This window comes from Psammomys obesus, unplaced genomic scaffold (genome assembly GCF_907164565.1).
Source record: "Psammomys obesus unplaced genomic scaffold, mPsaObe1.curated_primary_1811, whole genome shotgun sequence".
In the NCBI taxonomy this organism is placed as follows: Eukaryota; Metazoa; Chordata; class Mammalia; order Rodentia; family Muridae; genus Psammomys; species Psammomys obesus.
Window position 1 is genome coordinate 12,492,792 of NW_026596240.1, and position 12,535 is coordinate 12,505,326.

Consider the following 12,535-nt stretch of genomic DNA (forward strand, 5'->3'; position numbering starts at 1 on the left):
CATGCTTGGTTTTTGTTATTTTTTTTTCTACTGCACAAAAGTTTTTGAACACACCAGGCGTGGTGGTGACGGCTTTTAATCCCAGCACTCAAGAGACGGAGGCAGTAGTACCTCTGTGAGTCTGAGACAAGCTTGGTCTACACAGTGAGTTTCAGGCCAGCAAATGCTGCATAGTGAGGTCGCGTCTCAAAACAACAACCAAAAATAATGATGCCCTTTTGTACCAGTGATTCACAGTTACTGGTCAACCCAGGTGTACAGAAAAATCTTTTAATGTCCAGTTTGACATTTCTAAGATTTTTATGGTAGATGTTTATTTTTAGAAACCTTAAGGCTAAGAACTTTGTACAGTTCCCTGAAAAGGACAATCTGGGTTTGAATTTTTGTTTCTCTGTTTTGACAGTAGTTCAGATTCTTGGTGCCTCAGTTCCGTTTCTGTATAATGACACTAATGTGGTTGGAGGTGACACTCGGTGCTTGAAACCTTCAGATAGGCAAGGCTCTGGCCGCATCCTCAGCAGAGGAAATTTACTGATCCTGATATTAATACTAACACCATCGCCTTGGCCAGACGACTCTAATGCGTCATGGGAAAAACTGCCTGTTAATGGTATCACCTATATTCTATTTTTCAGTTTACAGTGTTATTCTATTACGTGTGTATGTGTGTTCAGTGAGCATGCACAGGGATGTGCCGTAGGTGCTGAGGCGGGAGGTTAAGCTGGGGTGCCACCCTCAGCATGCCATCCCTCAGCGAGGCTGGGTAGCCAGTGAGCCCCGGGGATCCATTTGTCTCCAACTCCCCATCACTGGACTTGCAAGCGTGCAGCGCCGTATCTGCCTTTCTGTCTGTCTGTCTGTTTTCCAAGACAGAGTTTCTCTGTATAGTCTCGATGGTCCTGGACTCCCTTTGTAGACCAGGCTATCCTCGAACTCACAGAGATCCACCTGCTCTGCCACCTGAGTGCTGGGATCACAGGTGCTAGAGGATGAACTCACTGCAGTGAGTTCCACATCCGGCTTTTTAAATGTGGGTTCTGGGACAAAACTGCCAGCAAGGCAAGACTCCACTGACATCTCCCCTGCTCCCTGCACCTTTCAACGTCTGAGACTCTGCTCATCTTTCTCTTTGTAGTGATGAAGGTGGAAGAGGAGAAGGCTGGGGTCAGAAAGCTGGACCCCACAAGCTACAGGAGGAGACAGCCAGGACAAGGTGAAGACACTTTGAAAGCCTGATGTGAACTCCACAGGGGTCTGAGAATTCTCTTGAGTGTCACCAAATTAGCGCCCCTGGTTGGACACTGAGAGAGCTGTCTCTTTCCTTGACTCTTGGCAATGTGTCCTTGAAGAGTGTCCTAGCAGGCATGTCCCACCCAGACTCTAAGCCTGCTAATTAGCTCTGACCATAAGCTTGCTGTAAGAACATCATGACGGGCTGGGGAGGTGGGCCAGTGGGTGAAGCATTTGCTGTTTGCAGGGGTGAAAACCGGAGTTCAGCTCCCCAGAGCACAGAATGCTGGGTGTGTGTGGTGAGCATCTGTGATTTCAGCGCTCGGGAGGCAGAAAGAAGGAATACTTAGAGTGAGCCGGCTGCCGAGACTCACCCAGCCTTCCGGCTCTGTGTTCTAGGGAGAGGTTTTGCCTGAACGAATAATGTGGACAGTAATTAAGGCATCTGACACCAGTTGGGGCTCCACAAACACAGTTTGCAATGCACACAAACCCATACATGGGGCCGTGCATACCCGCCCCTCCAACATACACAACTAAGTTTTTGGCATTAAAAGTGTTTTGGGTTTTTTGTTTTTGTTTTGTTTTGTTTTTTTGTTTTTTGGAACTCAATTGTGCAGTTTTTGAGGTGTGAACTTGTAGCTGACAGGGTCATGTCACTGTGCTAAAAGACTGACTTAAACAGGTCTCTAGGGACCACCCACATGACTGGGCATTTTGTCAGTGTGGATTAGGGCAGAGTTCCCCCAACATCAAGCTATCGAATTTACCAGTGCTCCAAGCTGTGATCAATGACAGATACCAACATTGAGTACATTCTGAAAAGAGCAGCTCAGCTAGAGCCTCATGAGGCAGCTGCGGGGATGTCCCTGTTGGAGCAGAATTGCTGGCTTGGAGGTAAACAGTCCCCAGCTTAACTGTGATGCATTCTAACAGAACTCTCCTCCCGGCACCTGCTGAGTTGGTTCAGGGGTGGAACTCTGTCTTCCTAAGCCTGGGGACTTTGGCTCCATCCGGGCACCCACGTCCTCCATATTGCTTCTGACTAACTGGGTTACTCACGGCCTCCTCCCTCTGTGCTGTTTCCACAGATTTCCCCTCAATACATATTGGATTTCCAGTCCCCAGTTGCTCTCACAGAAAGTGTGACTCAAAGGGGCATCTTCCAGGCCTGCAAAAAGTCCAGTGGGCCCTGCGGCCAGACGAACCACAGCAGGAGCTGACCGGTCCAGGGATCCGGGCCAACAACCAGGGAGGCAGCGTGGATTTTACCAAAAGGACTCGTAAGTTCCTTCAAGGGCATGTTCTGAAGAAGCAGCTTGTTGGTGGGCACAGTACAGCCAGGGAGGGGTTTCTCAGTAGCCTATGGGTGATATCACATAGGCTCAGTGTTAACTCTCAGGTTACCCTACTCACCGACACGGCCAACCTGAGCTCTCTGTCCCACTCTGTGTGGTGCTGAGAACTGCTCTGGGCTGGAGGGGAGGTTCAAAGTGCTGGGTTCTATGCCCAGCACCCCCTGCGGCAGGCACGGTGGCCCTGGGAGGAGCTTTCATCTGTTGAGGTTTGCAGAGGCCTGTTTATCTGAAGCCGCCCCACCCACTTGCTTCTGTTACCTGTGCTGTTGGTAGCAACCCCCCCAAAAATTATCAATGGGACTATTGTCAAGGAGCTGTTCCTCCACTTTGGAGGGGAGTTTTGTGGTTTGGAAATATAAAAAAGTATCTTTGCACTTATTTTGTGGGTGGAGGTTTGTGTTGTGGTTAAAGTGTGGAGTTCAGAGGACAGCTTGTGGGAGTCAGTTCTCTTCTTCCACAATGTGGGAACAGGGAACCAGCAATCAAAATCAGGTGGTCAGACTGAACACTGGGCCATCCCTCAGGTCCCCGGTTTGGAAGTTTTACTTTGGGGCCTTTAATCAATTCTGAGTTAGTTCTGTGGCTAGCATAAGGTGTGTTCTGGCTTCACTCTTTGCATATGGATATCCGCTATTTACCAATACTGATTAGTGAAGTAACTGTCCTTTCCCCAGGGTGCCTCCTCGCTGCCCTTGGTGGCTAGCAGCTGGCCCCACATGCATGCACTGTCCGTTCTTGCTGTTCCATTGCCCTGTGGAGGCTTTTGTTGTTGTTTGCCAGTACTGCACTGTTTCGATTTGATGTTGCTCTGTGATATAGTTTGAAGAAGGTAGTATAATCACCTTTGTTAATCCTCGCATCACCCTGAAAGAAAGGTATATCACTATCCCATAGTTTTTCAGGAAACCAAAGTTCAAAGGCACAAAGCCTAGTACAGCCTGTAATCGGTGAATCTGGGAAATTAAGTTGTCTGCAAAGCCTGTGAATGACAGTCATCCTCAGTTGTCAGTCACCATGCTGGACATGGGGTGAAAATTAGAGCCTTTTAAGTAGCCGCGTTGGTTTGTGATGAAAGAGATAGGCTTCTTCCTTACCAGATCTTTTTCGGAGTGGATATAACTTAGAAATTTAATTGCTATCGGCTGCTCAGGCTGCATTCAAGCCTAGAACATGTGATGCCTAGAACCCTGCAGCCACAGTGACCGTGGACAAGAGGCATGTTTTCTTCCCTGGAAAAGAAGCGTTCTTTTCTTGTCTGATCATCCCTTAAGATGCCATAGAAGCGAGAGCCTCGGGAGAAGTATCAGACACACAAATTCATCTCCGCTCCACTCAGCTGCTGATGAGAACGTGACCCCAAGACCCAACCAGGTGGGCCAGGCTCACCCGGGCCTGAGCCAGCTTTCAGTTCCCCAATCTGTAGGGGGAGGGCAGTGGTAGATGGCCCCTGTCTTCTCAGGATGGAGGTGCTCCCAGGGGTGAGGGAGGCCGCTCCTCCAGGCTAACATCATGTCTGTTCCAGGTGAACTGGATGACTAGCCACACCAGACTGTCAGGGGTTACCAAATGAGATAAAATAGATAAAATACCTGACTCAGTCCACTGTGCCTGGTCAGCTCTCCCACAGTGCGCTTACGCACATTAGGCACACACAGCCCAAGTCTTTCTCTTCATGAGCAGACATTTTCCTGGCTTGGTCAGCCTCACCCCTGCTGAGACGCTTATAATCTCCCTTCTGATGGGAGGAGCAAGAAAAAATATTGAAGCTGTTTCCTTCTCGCAGGGTGTTGAACTTAAAAGGCCATTTTAAAAAGTCAAAACTGGGGCTGATGAGATGGCTCAGCAGATAGGAGCACTGGCTGCTCTTCCTCATACACATACAATAAAGTAAATAAAAAGAAAGAAAAACTCAAAACCACTCCTGGATAAGTAGCAAAGAAGAGGAAAGGTTATTTCCTATATAGATACCAGAGCCTGACAGAATGCAAAGGCTTTAGGATCAAGGAGCCGTTACTGTTGTCTTTCTTCCTTTCTTTCCCTAGAGTGCTCTCTCTCCTTCTCTCGCTCCTCTTTCCCTCTCTCCCACTCCTCTCTCTGTCTCTTTCACTCCATCCCATCTCTCTGCCTCTGCCTCTTTCTGACTGTCTTTCTCTCTGTCTCTGTTTCTGTCTCTCTCTCTCCTTCTTGCTCTTTCTCCTTCTGTCAGGATGGGCCTAACTTGCTACTGGAGTTTGGTTCCCAGCGCCCACCATCTGTGACCCTAGCCCCAGGTGGTGGCCTCTCTGGACTCTGCATAAACACCACGCCCTGACATGCATGAAGGCAAAATACCCCATACGTAGGAAACAAAATAATTTAAACTATTCTCTAGCTGGTATTGGTGGATGTGAGCCCAGTGGGGACCTGCTGAAAGATTCTGGTTCTTGTGTTCCTGAACAAAAACAGTGGGCAGGGTCAATGGAGAGTAACAGTGCCGGAGGCGGTTTATTAAAGAAGGGACACACTTTCCACACAGGAAGTGGGCAGGGGTGGGAGGGAGGCTAGGAGCTCAGTGACACTGTGCCTGGAGACCCTTCATGGGTCGTTTGCGTGCCGTCCGCCTTGTATCTCATTTGCACCCCCTGGCTTCTCCTTGTGCGCTGTCTGTCACAGGCTGGTCTGAGAGGTGTCCTACCTTCCTTTCTGCTAGCCAGCCTTTGGCATACAACAGTGTCATAGCCTCTGGGTGAGGTTTTCAGAGCCCAGCCTCCTGCTTCATGGTTTCTGGAAGTTTCTCCAAGGCCATCTTCCCTGTAGTTTCAGCCCTTCTAACCCACCCCACTGCCCTCTGGCTCTCCTCATTGTGTCCTTACTACTTGTTTCTCCCTCTAAGCTTAGCTGCAACTTTAAAATTAACTAACCACTTTAAAATGATGCCTTCACTAGGCTGTGTTGAAATTCACAGCCTGTGGTATTTGCACATCTTGGACTACGTTTGACAGCTCTGGCACAGGGAATTGTGTTTTACAGTCTGAGTCTTCAGAGTGGGTGATGAAGGCGGTGGTTTCTTTCCCTGTGGGTTGCCCTTCATCAAAGGGTTTCCCACACCGGCTTGCTCGGACTCTCTCTGATCTCACATTGAAATTGATGCCTTTCCCCTCCCCTGAGGAGCAGCGTGGCTTAGAGAACTCAGAAGGAAAAGGCTAAGGGACTTAGTCAAACTTTCCAATAAGCCTGAGCTGACATTGTCCCACCCCAAACACAGCGAGATTCGTCTGGTGCCCTCCACCAGCACTGTTGGGAAGGCGGCCACACGCCTGTCTGGTTCTTCCTGCTCCTTTCTTCAGAACACAGCCAGGGCGGTTCTCCTTGACCTGGTTTTCTTTCTTCAGCCTGTTCCACCTCTGTTTGGCTCCAAAATTTGTTTTGCTTTGTTCGTTTGTTTGTTTTTAGCACATGCATGCATGTGCTTGCACACACACACACACACACACACACACACACACACACACACGAGAGAGAGAGAGAGAGAGAGACAGAGACAGAGAGAGAGACAGAGAGACAGAGAGACAGAGGGAGGATAAGAGAGAGCACCCAGGGATTGAACTCAAGTTTTCTGACTATTTAATAGCAAGCACCCACACCCATAGGGCCATCTCACAATCTCACAGCCCATTGGCTCCTATCTTTTACTGATTCCCAGAACCTTTTTGTTTTAACTAGTCCCATTAGTTATACTGCAGTTTTAAAAGGTTTTTTTTTTTGTTGTTGTTGTTGTTGTTTTTCGAGACAAGATTTCTCTATGTAGCCCTGGCTGTCCTGTAACTCACTCTGTAGACCAGCGTGGCCTCGAACTCAGAGATCCACCTGTGTCTGCCTTCTGAGAGCTGGGATTAAAGCTGTGTGCCACCACCACCTGGCCTTTAAAAGATTTTAAAATACATTTATTTTTAATTATGTGTTTATGTGTGTATGCAGGTGGGTGTAGAAGCTTATGGAGGCCAGAAGAGGGTGTTGGATTCCCTGAGCTGGAGTTACAGGTGGTTGTGATCCACCTGACGTGGGTGCTGCGAACAAACTCGATTTCTCTGTAAGAACAGGGCATGCCCTTCACTGCTGAGCGACATGTCCAGCACAGACCTACCCTAAGATTATGTACACGAAGATGTATCGACAGTATTCAGAACCTACTTGAGTGGAATTGGACAGAGACACATAGAGATAGTGTTTCTATGGTAACTGTGTTACAAGTCAGTTCACTGTCCCCTACAGTCACCAATGGAGAGAAGAGAACCAAAGAGATAGAAAAAAAATGCTTTCTTAGCGGCCCCATTGGCATAGCTCTCACCCAAAATGACCATTCTACCCCTTGAACTAATAGAGAATCCCTGTGGTCCAAGCTGGCCTTGACTGATAGCAATCTTCCTGCCTCAGCCTCCCAAGTGATGATGTTATAGACATGAACCATTATACCAGGCCTATGTGACTTTTATTTCCTTTAGAAAAGATTTATTCATTTTTACTTTGTGCATGTGTGTGTGTCTGAGTGCATGTGTGTGCCATGTGCTTGCAATGCCCACTAAAGCCAGAAGAGGGCATCCAACAGCCAGGGACTGGAGTGACAGGCAGTTGTGAGCTAACTAAGATGGATGTCGGGAACTGAACTGGGCCTTCTGCAAAAGTAACACTCTTCTTTTTCTTTTCCTCCTCCTCCTCCTCTTCCTTCTGAGATAGGGTTTCTGTGTGTAGCTCAACTTGTCCTGGAACTCACTCTGTAGACCAGTCTGACCTAGAACTCACAAAGATGCACCTGCCTCTGACTCCCAAGTGCTGGGATTAAAGGCATGCATCACCACTACCGAATTACAAGCACTCTCAACTATGGAGCTATCTGTCCCCTGTGCCCAGATGGGTAAATCTTCAGCCATCTGGCATTTCAAGAAATAACCTCTTCAGGAACCTCTCTTTGTGCTTTATTTACGGCCATGCAGGCCAGAAGATCTAAAGAGGACAGAAATGGTCACAGTTTCTACGTCAGCTAAGGCGACATGTGGCAGGCTGACCAGGGTGACCAGGTTCCAGGGTGACCTCCTACACCCTGGGACAAGAGTGTGCTCTGGAAGGGAGGTCTGCTCATACCTCCCTTACTTTAGGGCACAGTTTACCTACAAGAGATCAGCTTCAGTGAGCAGCTAAGTCCCCAGAGAGAGAGAGCCAGCGGGAGGGAGGAAGGAGAGACTTCTAAGAATTGGGTCCCTGCCAGGGAAGTGTGTAGGGGCCCTCAACATAAGAGCAAAAGAGCTCCTCACTCAGGCAGAAGGAACATCCAGGCTTAAGTTGGAAGATGCAGCCAGAGATCTTGAGTCCCCTCTCTGGGGCTGCATGGTGTCCTCCAGCAGCTTCGTGGGAGATCTATTCATTCCTCTTTTCCGTCTGCACCCTCTCTGCCTCCATCTGTGTGTTTGTGTTCCCAGGAATCATCAGGGAAGGCCAGCTAATGGAGAGACCCAACTTTCCAGACATGGACTAGATGTCCAATTAACTACTCCTGACCTGACAGGTTATGGCCAGCGACATAAGTCGTGTGTTACTGAAAGACTTGCTTTCAGGGGTGGGAGACATAGGCTGGGCAGATGTTCCCAAAGCTATCTCGCACAGGAGCACAAATGGGCAGGTTCTCTTCTCCTGCTTTAGAGAACACATTTAGGGTTTATGTACAGCTTCAGGAAAAGGAATTCTATCAGCCGTGACACCAGGGCATGGGGCTTCTCGTCCTCTCGCCTCATACACTTGGCAAGAATGACCCTGGCACCCCCAGGTTCTGCCTCCCACCCTCACCCCCCGTATTCTGTGGCCCTGTGCCAGAGCAGCAGGCACCGCACAGCTCCACCCCAGCTCCTGTTTCCTGGATCCTAGGTGCTTAGCTCCTTTCTGTGGCAGCTAATCCCCTACTGGTGTGCTCATGAGTGTTACTCACAGTCACTCACCCAGAAAATATGTGCTGAGCGCCCACGCTGTGTAAGCCTGGGGTCGGCGGAGAGCAGTGCATGCAGCTGAACTGGGGCAGACAGACCCTGACAGTGCAAAGCTAAGGGGGAGGAATCACACACGGGCTCCCTCGGAGCTCGATGTCACTGACTGTCTGGTGGCCTGAACTGCTCCCCAGAGCTTTCCAAGGGTGAAGCCCATGCCCCTTGCTGGGGCTTGTGGTCAGCGGGTCATTCCGTGCTCTGCCTGAGCAATGAGCAGGCAGAGAAAAGATTCATTCTGTACTGCCATATCTCTCCTGTCGTCTAGCTAGCCTGGAACTCTATATAGTTGAGGCTGGCCTCCAACTCCTGACCCACCTCCTTACAGGTGTGTGCCACTATACCTAGCTATGCCTAGAGTCTGTCTCAGTATTCGGGCCCACAGTATAACCTCTTACGGTTAAGATCAGAGGGCCATTACTTGCAGCCTTTCTCTTGACAAAGGCTAGTTTGTGACATACCATGCGTATGAGGGGCCACAGTACGTTAGAGAAGCCCTGACGAAACAGTCCAGCATGTGATGAGCTAACCCTTGAGTGGGCAGGAGGGGGGAGGGCCGGGGAACAAACAGCAGTGGCGGGGTGGGGCTGGACGGGCTGGCGACTGGGCCCAGCTCTGAGCAACAATGGTCGCAGTAGCATCTGAGGGTCTGGCACGGCTGGCCACACGGCTTAGATCATCTCAGTTATTTCCCCAGCAGCTTCAGAAAAGCGGTGCCGTCATTTCTGCTTACTTAGTAGGGAAACCGAGCCTCAGGGAGGCTACTGCTTTGCCAGCATGTCACTGCTAATAATTTGCAGCCTCAGGAGATGGATCCAGCTCCGGCCTCTTCTACAGTGTGAACAGTCTCTCCAGTGTCTCTGGGATCTTTCTTTGGGCGGCGAGGTGGCCCCTGCCTTTGGCTTAGTGTGTCCTCCTCGGGCTGCTCCGTAGACTTGGGGGGGGGTGGCAACCATTCTCAAGGTGGAGTTTAATCAGTGGGAAGGCAGCCCCTTAGTGCTGGAAAAGAATCTCCTGCGGTGCCCACTGCTGGGGTCTCTGCGATGGCAGCCTTGCTTGGAGCTCTGCAGGAACCTGGCCATCTGCTTCCATTTCTTTAACCTTAAATGGCCACAATGAGAGCTGGGCATGATGGGAGCAGGCATGATGCAGGAGTCGCCACAGACTGGGGACTAGCCTGAGCTCCATAAGCTAGACCTAGTTTCAAAAACCTACAGCAGGGGGTGCAGGTCTGTGAGCAGACAGCTAGCCTAGCACAGCAGAGGCCCCAGGTTCAAGCCCCGCAATCCCCCCAAAAGGAGACAGTGGCACCAGCACACAGGCCTATAGTCACAGACACTCCAGACTTCAAGCTCATCTTCACTCCACCAGCTCAAGGCCTATCTTCACAACAGGCCCTGCGTGTGGTCAGGACCCAGGCATGGGGAGGTCGGGGGCAGGGAGGATGGCAGGAGGCGTCAGCCCTCCCCGGTCAGCTCCTCTGTGCCAGGGCTTTCTGTGGTGTCACTGGCTCCCAGTTTTATCTGTGAACTGAAGGTTTGCACTAAGCTTCCTCCCAACTCTAAGACTTAAGGAACCTAAGTTTACAGCGCTGCCCAGGAGGCTCTGTGACCGCTGCTCAAACTTGCACGTGGTAAGAACTTGCTGAGCCAAACCCCAGATTAGAAGTTTCTCAGAGGGCAAAGTAATTCCCCTGTGGGGCTCACACAAGCCCGAAGTGACCAGTCCCTGCCACGGACTCTCAGAAAACATCCACTGAGTGATGGTGTTGGCACTTTGTTTTAGAAGTGGTACAAACAGCAATACCAGAAAGTGGGTTTAAAGTCGGGAAGGAAGCTCCATGTAACTAATGAGCCCACAGCAAACACCGGGGGATGACGACCCCGACATCCGCTCCCAATGCCCAGCAGTGGCCAAGACTGTGGTGGCTGCACCAACAGGGCCTGCCAGCTGCTGCAGCCTGCTCACCTGCTCACCTGCCACCACAACCTTAAGATCTTAAGGAGGCCCCGGGGGGTTCGCGCAAATCCTACCTCCCTGCCCCAGCCTTTATAAAGGAGCCTGAGGAGAGGCGCCCTGCCCTGCTCGGCCGGAGCCTCCAGGTCTGTGGGGGAAGGGCTTATGCGGTGAGGGGTGGAGGGAGGCGGGACGGCGGCTCCGTGTGTTCTCTCTCTCAGACCTCAGCCGCCGCCAGCCTGGGGCCGTGGAGTGCGCAGGCTCCCGCTTGAGATTCGTTGCTAAGCCTTCTCTCTCCATCATACCTCAGATTCCTGCTTCTCCCTTCTCACTCTTATCTCCCAGGGCTTCCTCGCAATCTCACACCCGGCCCTCTGTTTTCTTTGCGTATACTCACGCTCTGTCTCTCTCTTTGCCCCAAGCTCCCACCTTCCCTCTCGTCCTCCTCCTGCCCTCTTCCACGCCTCCCTTGCTGCTTTATTGGAAACAAAAGTGAGTTTGTTTGGTGGGGAAGAAGATACACGGAGGAGGGTAGCGGCCACAGAAACAGGCTGGGGCCAGAGGCCGCACCAACCGCGGGAGACTCCGGCGCTCAGCTGTTCCAGGGAGCAGGTATTGCCCTGACAGGCTGGTTCTGGCAAGGACCTCGGCCCTGTCCATGCTTTCTAATCTGCTATCTCCTCAGCATCTGTCATTTGCTTACCTTCTTCTTAGCCTTGAAGGGTGTGGAAGATTCCAGATTTACAAAATATGGGGACAGAGGCCCAAGGAGTGGCATTGCCCTTGTTTTCAGAAAACAGTGTGTGATCCGATGTGGCTGGGCTTGGGCAGAGCGAGCGGAGGGAAGGATGCACCAGGCTAGGTCCCGATCACTGCCGATGGTTTGAACCACGTCACTGAGCCCAAGCTTTAGGTAACAGAGGGCCATCCAAGGCTTTTCAACTGGAAATTCACCAAAGCAAACCACCCTTGACCTGCTCCAAGGCAGGGGATGCAGGCCAGGAGTTGTTTCTAACTCAGTGTGTGCTGCCCAAAGAGCACTGCGGCCGCAGAAGTCTGCTGCACGGCGTGCTAGGAATGTTGAAGAGCAAACTTGATAGTGCCTGGCCAAAGTGAATGGGGTGCCCCGAGGCCCTGAGGCAGTGGAGGCAGCAGGGGCCGTTGAGGTGAGAGGAGGAGGAGGAGTGGAGGGAGGACTCTTTTGGCCGGTTGGCTGCAGGGTGTGGGGACTGGCAGAGAGGGACTTGGTGGAGTGCCGTTTTTTTTCTCACAGAAGTGGGGTAGGAGCTGAAGCAGAGAGGACTGAAGAAGGTCAGGGCTGGCACCGAGGGGCACAGGCAGGGTGCTGACAGGGAAGAGGAAGGTTTCATGGTCGAGAGGCTTTCTTCCACGGGCTGTGAGCCTGGATGCTGGGGTTGGTGGTGAGGGGCACTTAGGAGCCTTCTACGGTCTCAGCCTTGTGCCAAGTGTTGTCTGGGTGAGAGATAACTGTGCGGCTCATGTCTGGGTGGACGAGAAGCACAGTGAGCCCTACCGTTTGGGACTCCAGGACACATCAGAGAGGAAGATCATGGTCAGTGGGTCCTCTGGGTGCAGTTGAATGCCTAGCTCTACCCGGAAGTTACAGGAGAGCAGCTAGAAGGTGTGAACAGAATTCTTGAAAATGCTGACAATGGAGGGCCGGCCAGTAAATAATCCAAGACAGAAGTGGCGGAGACTGGGGAGAGAAGAAAACTTCATAGAGTCTGCAGACAGTTGGTGGGAGGCTGAATCAGGGGCTGGTGAAAGAGGAGCTCAGGGATGCCTGTAGCCAAGGCACTGGCCATCTTGCCATCTTGCCATCCCCCTGGCCATCTTGTGCCATCTTGCCATCCCCCTGGCCATCTTGTGCCATCTTGCCATCCCCTGGCCATCTTGTGACATCTTGCCATCCCCCTGGCCATCTTGTGACACCATGTCATCCCCCTGGCTGGCCATCTTGTG

The 12,535-nt window shown here is 51.3% G+C and overlaps 1 protein-coding gene across 1 annotated transcript in view; it reads left to right on the forward strand.

The window, feature by feature from the left end:
- The first annotated feature begins 1,137 nt into the window (after positions 1-1,137).
- Slc4a5 (solute carrier family 4 member 5) overlaps positions 1,138-12,535 on the forward strand; it is a 73,825-nt gene continuing 62,427 nt past the window's right edge. Inside the window, exons 1-2 of the mRNA XM_055596453.1 lie at positions 1,138-1,213; positions 2,322-2,513. Coding sequence (XP_055452428.1) covers positions 1,138-1,213; positions 2,322-2,513 — 268 coding nt within the window. The remainder of the gene's footprint in view (positions 1,214-2,321; positions 2,514-12,535) is intronic.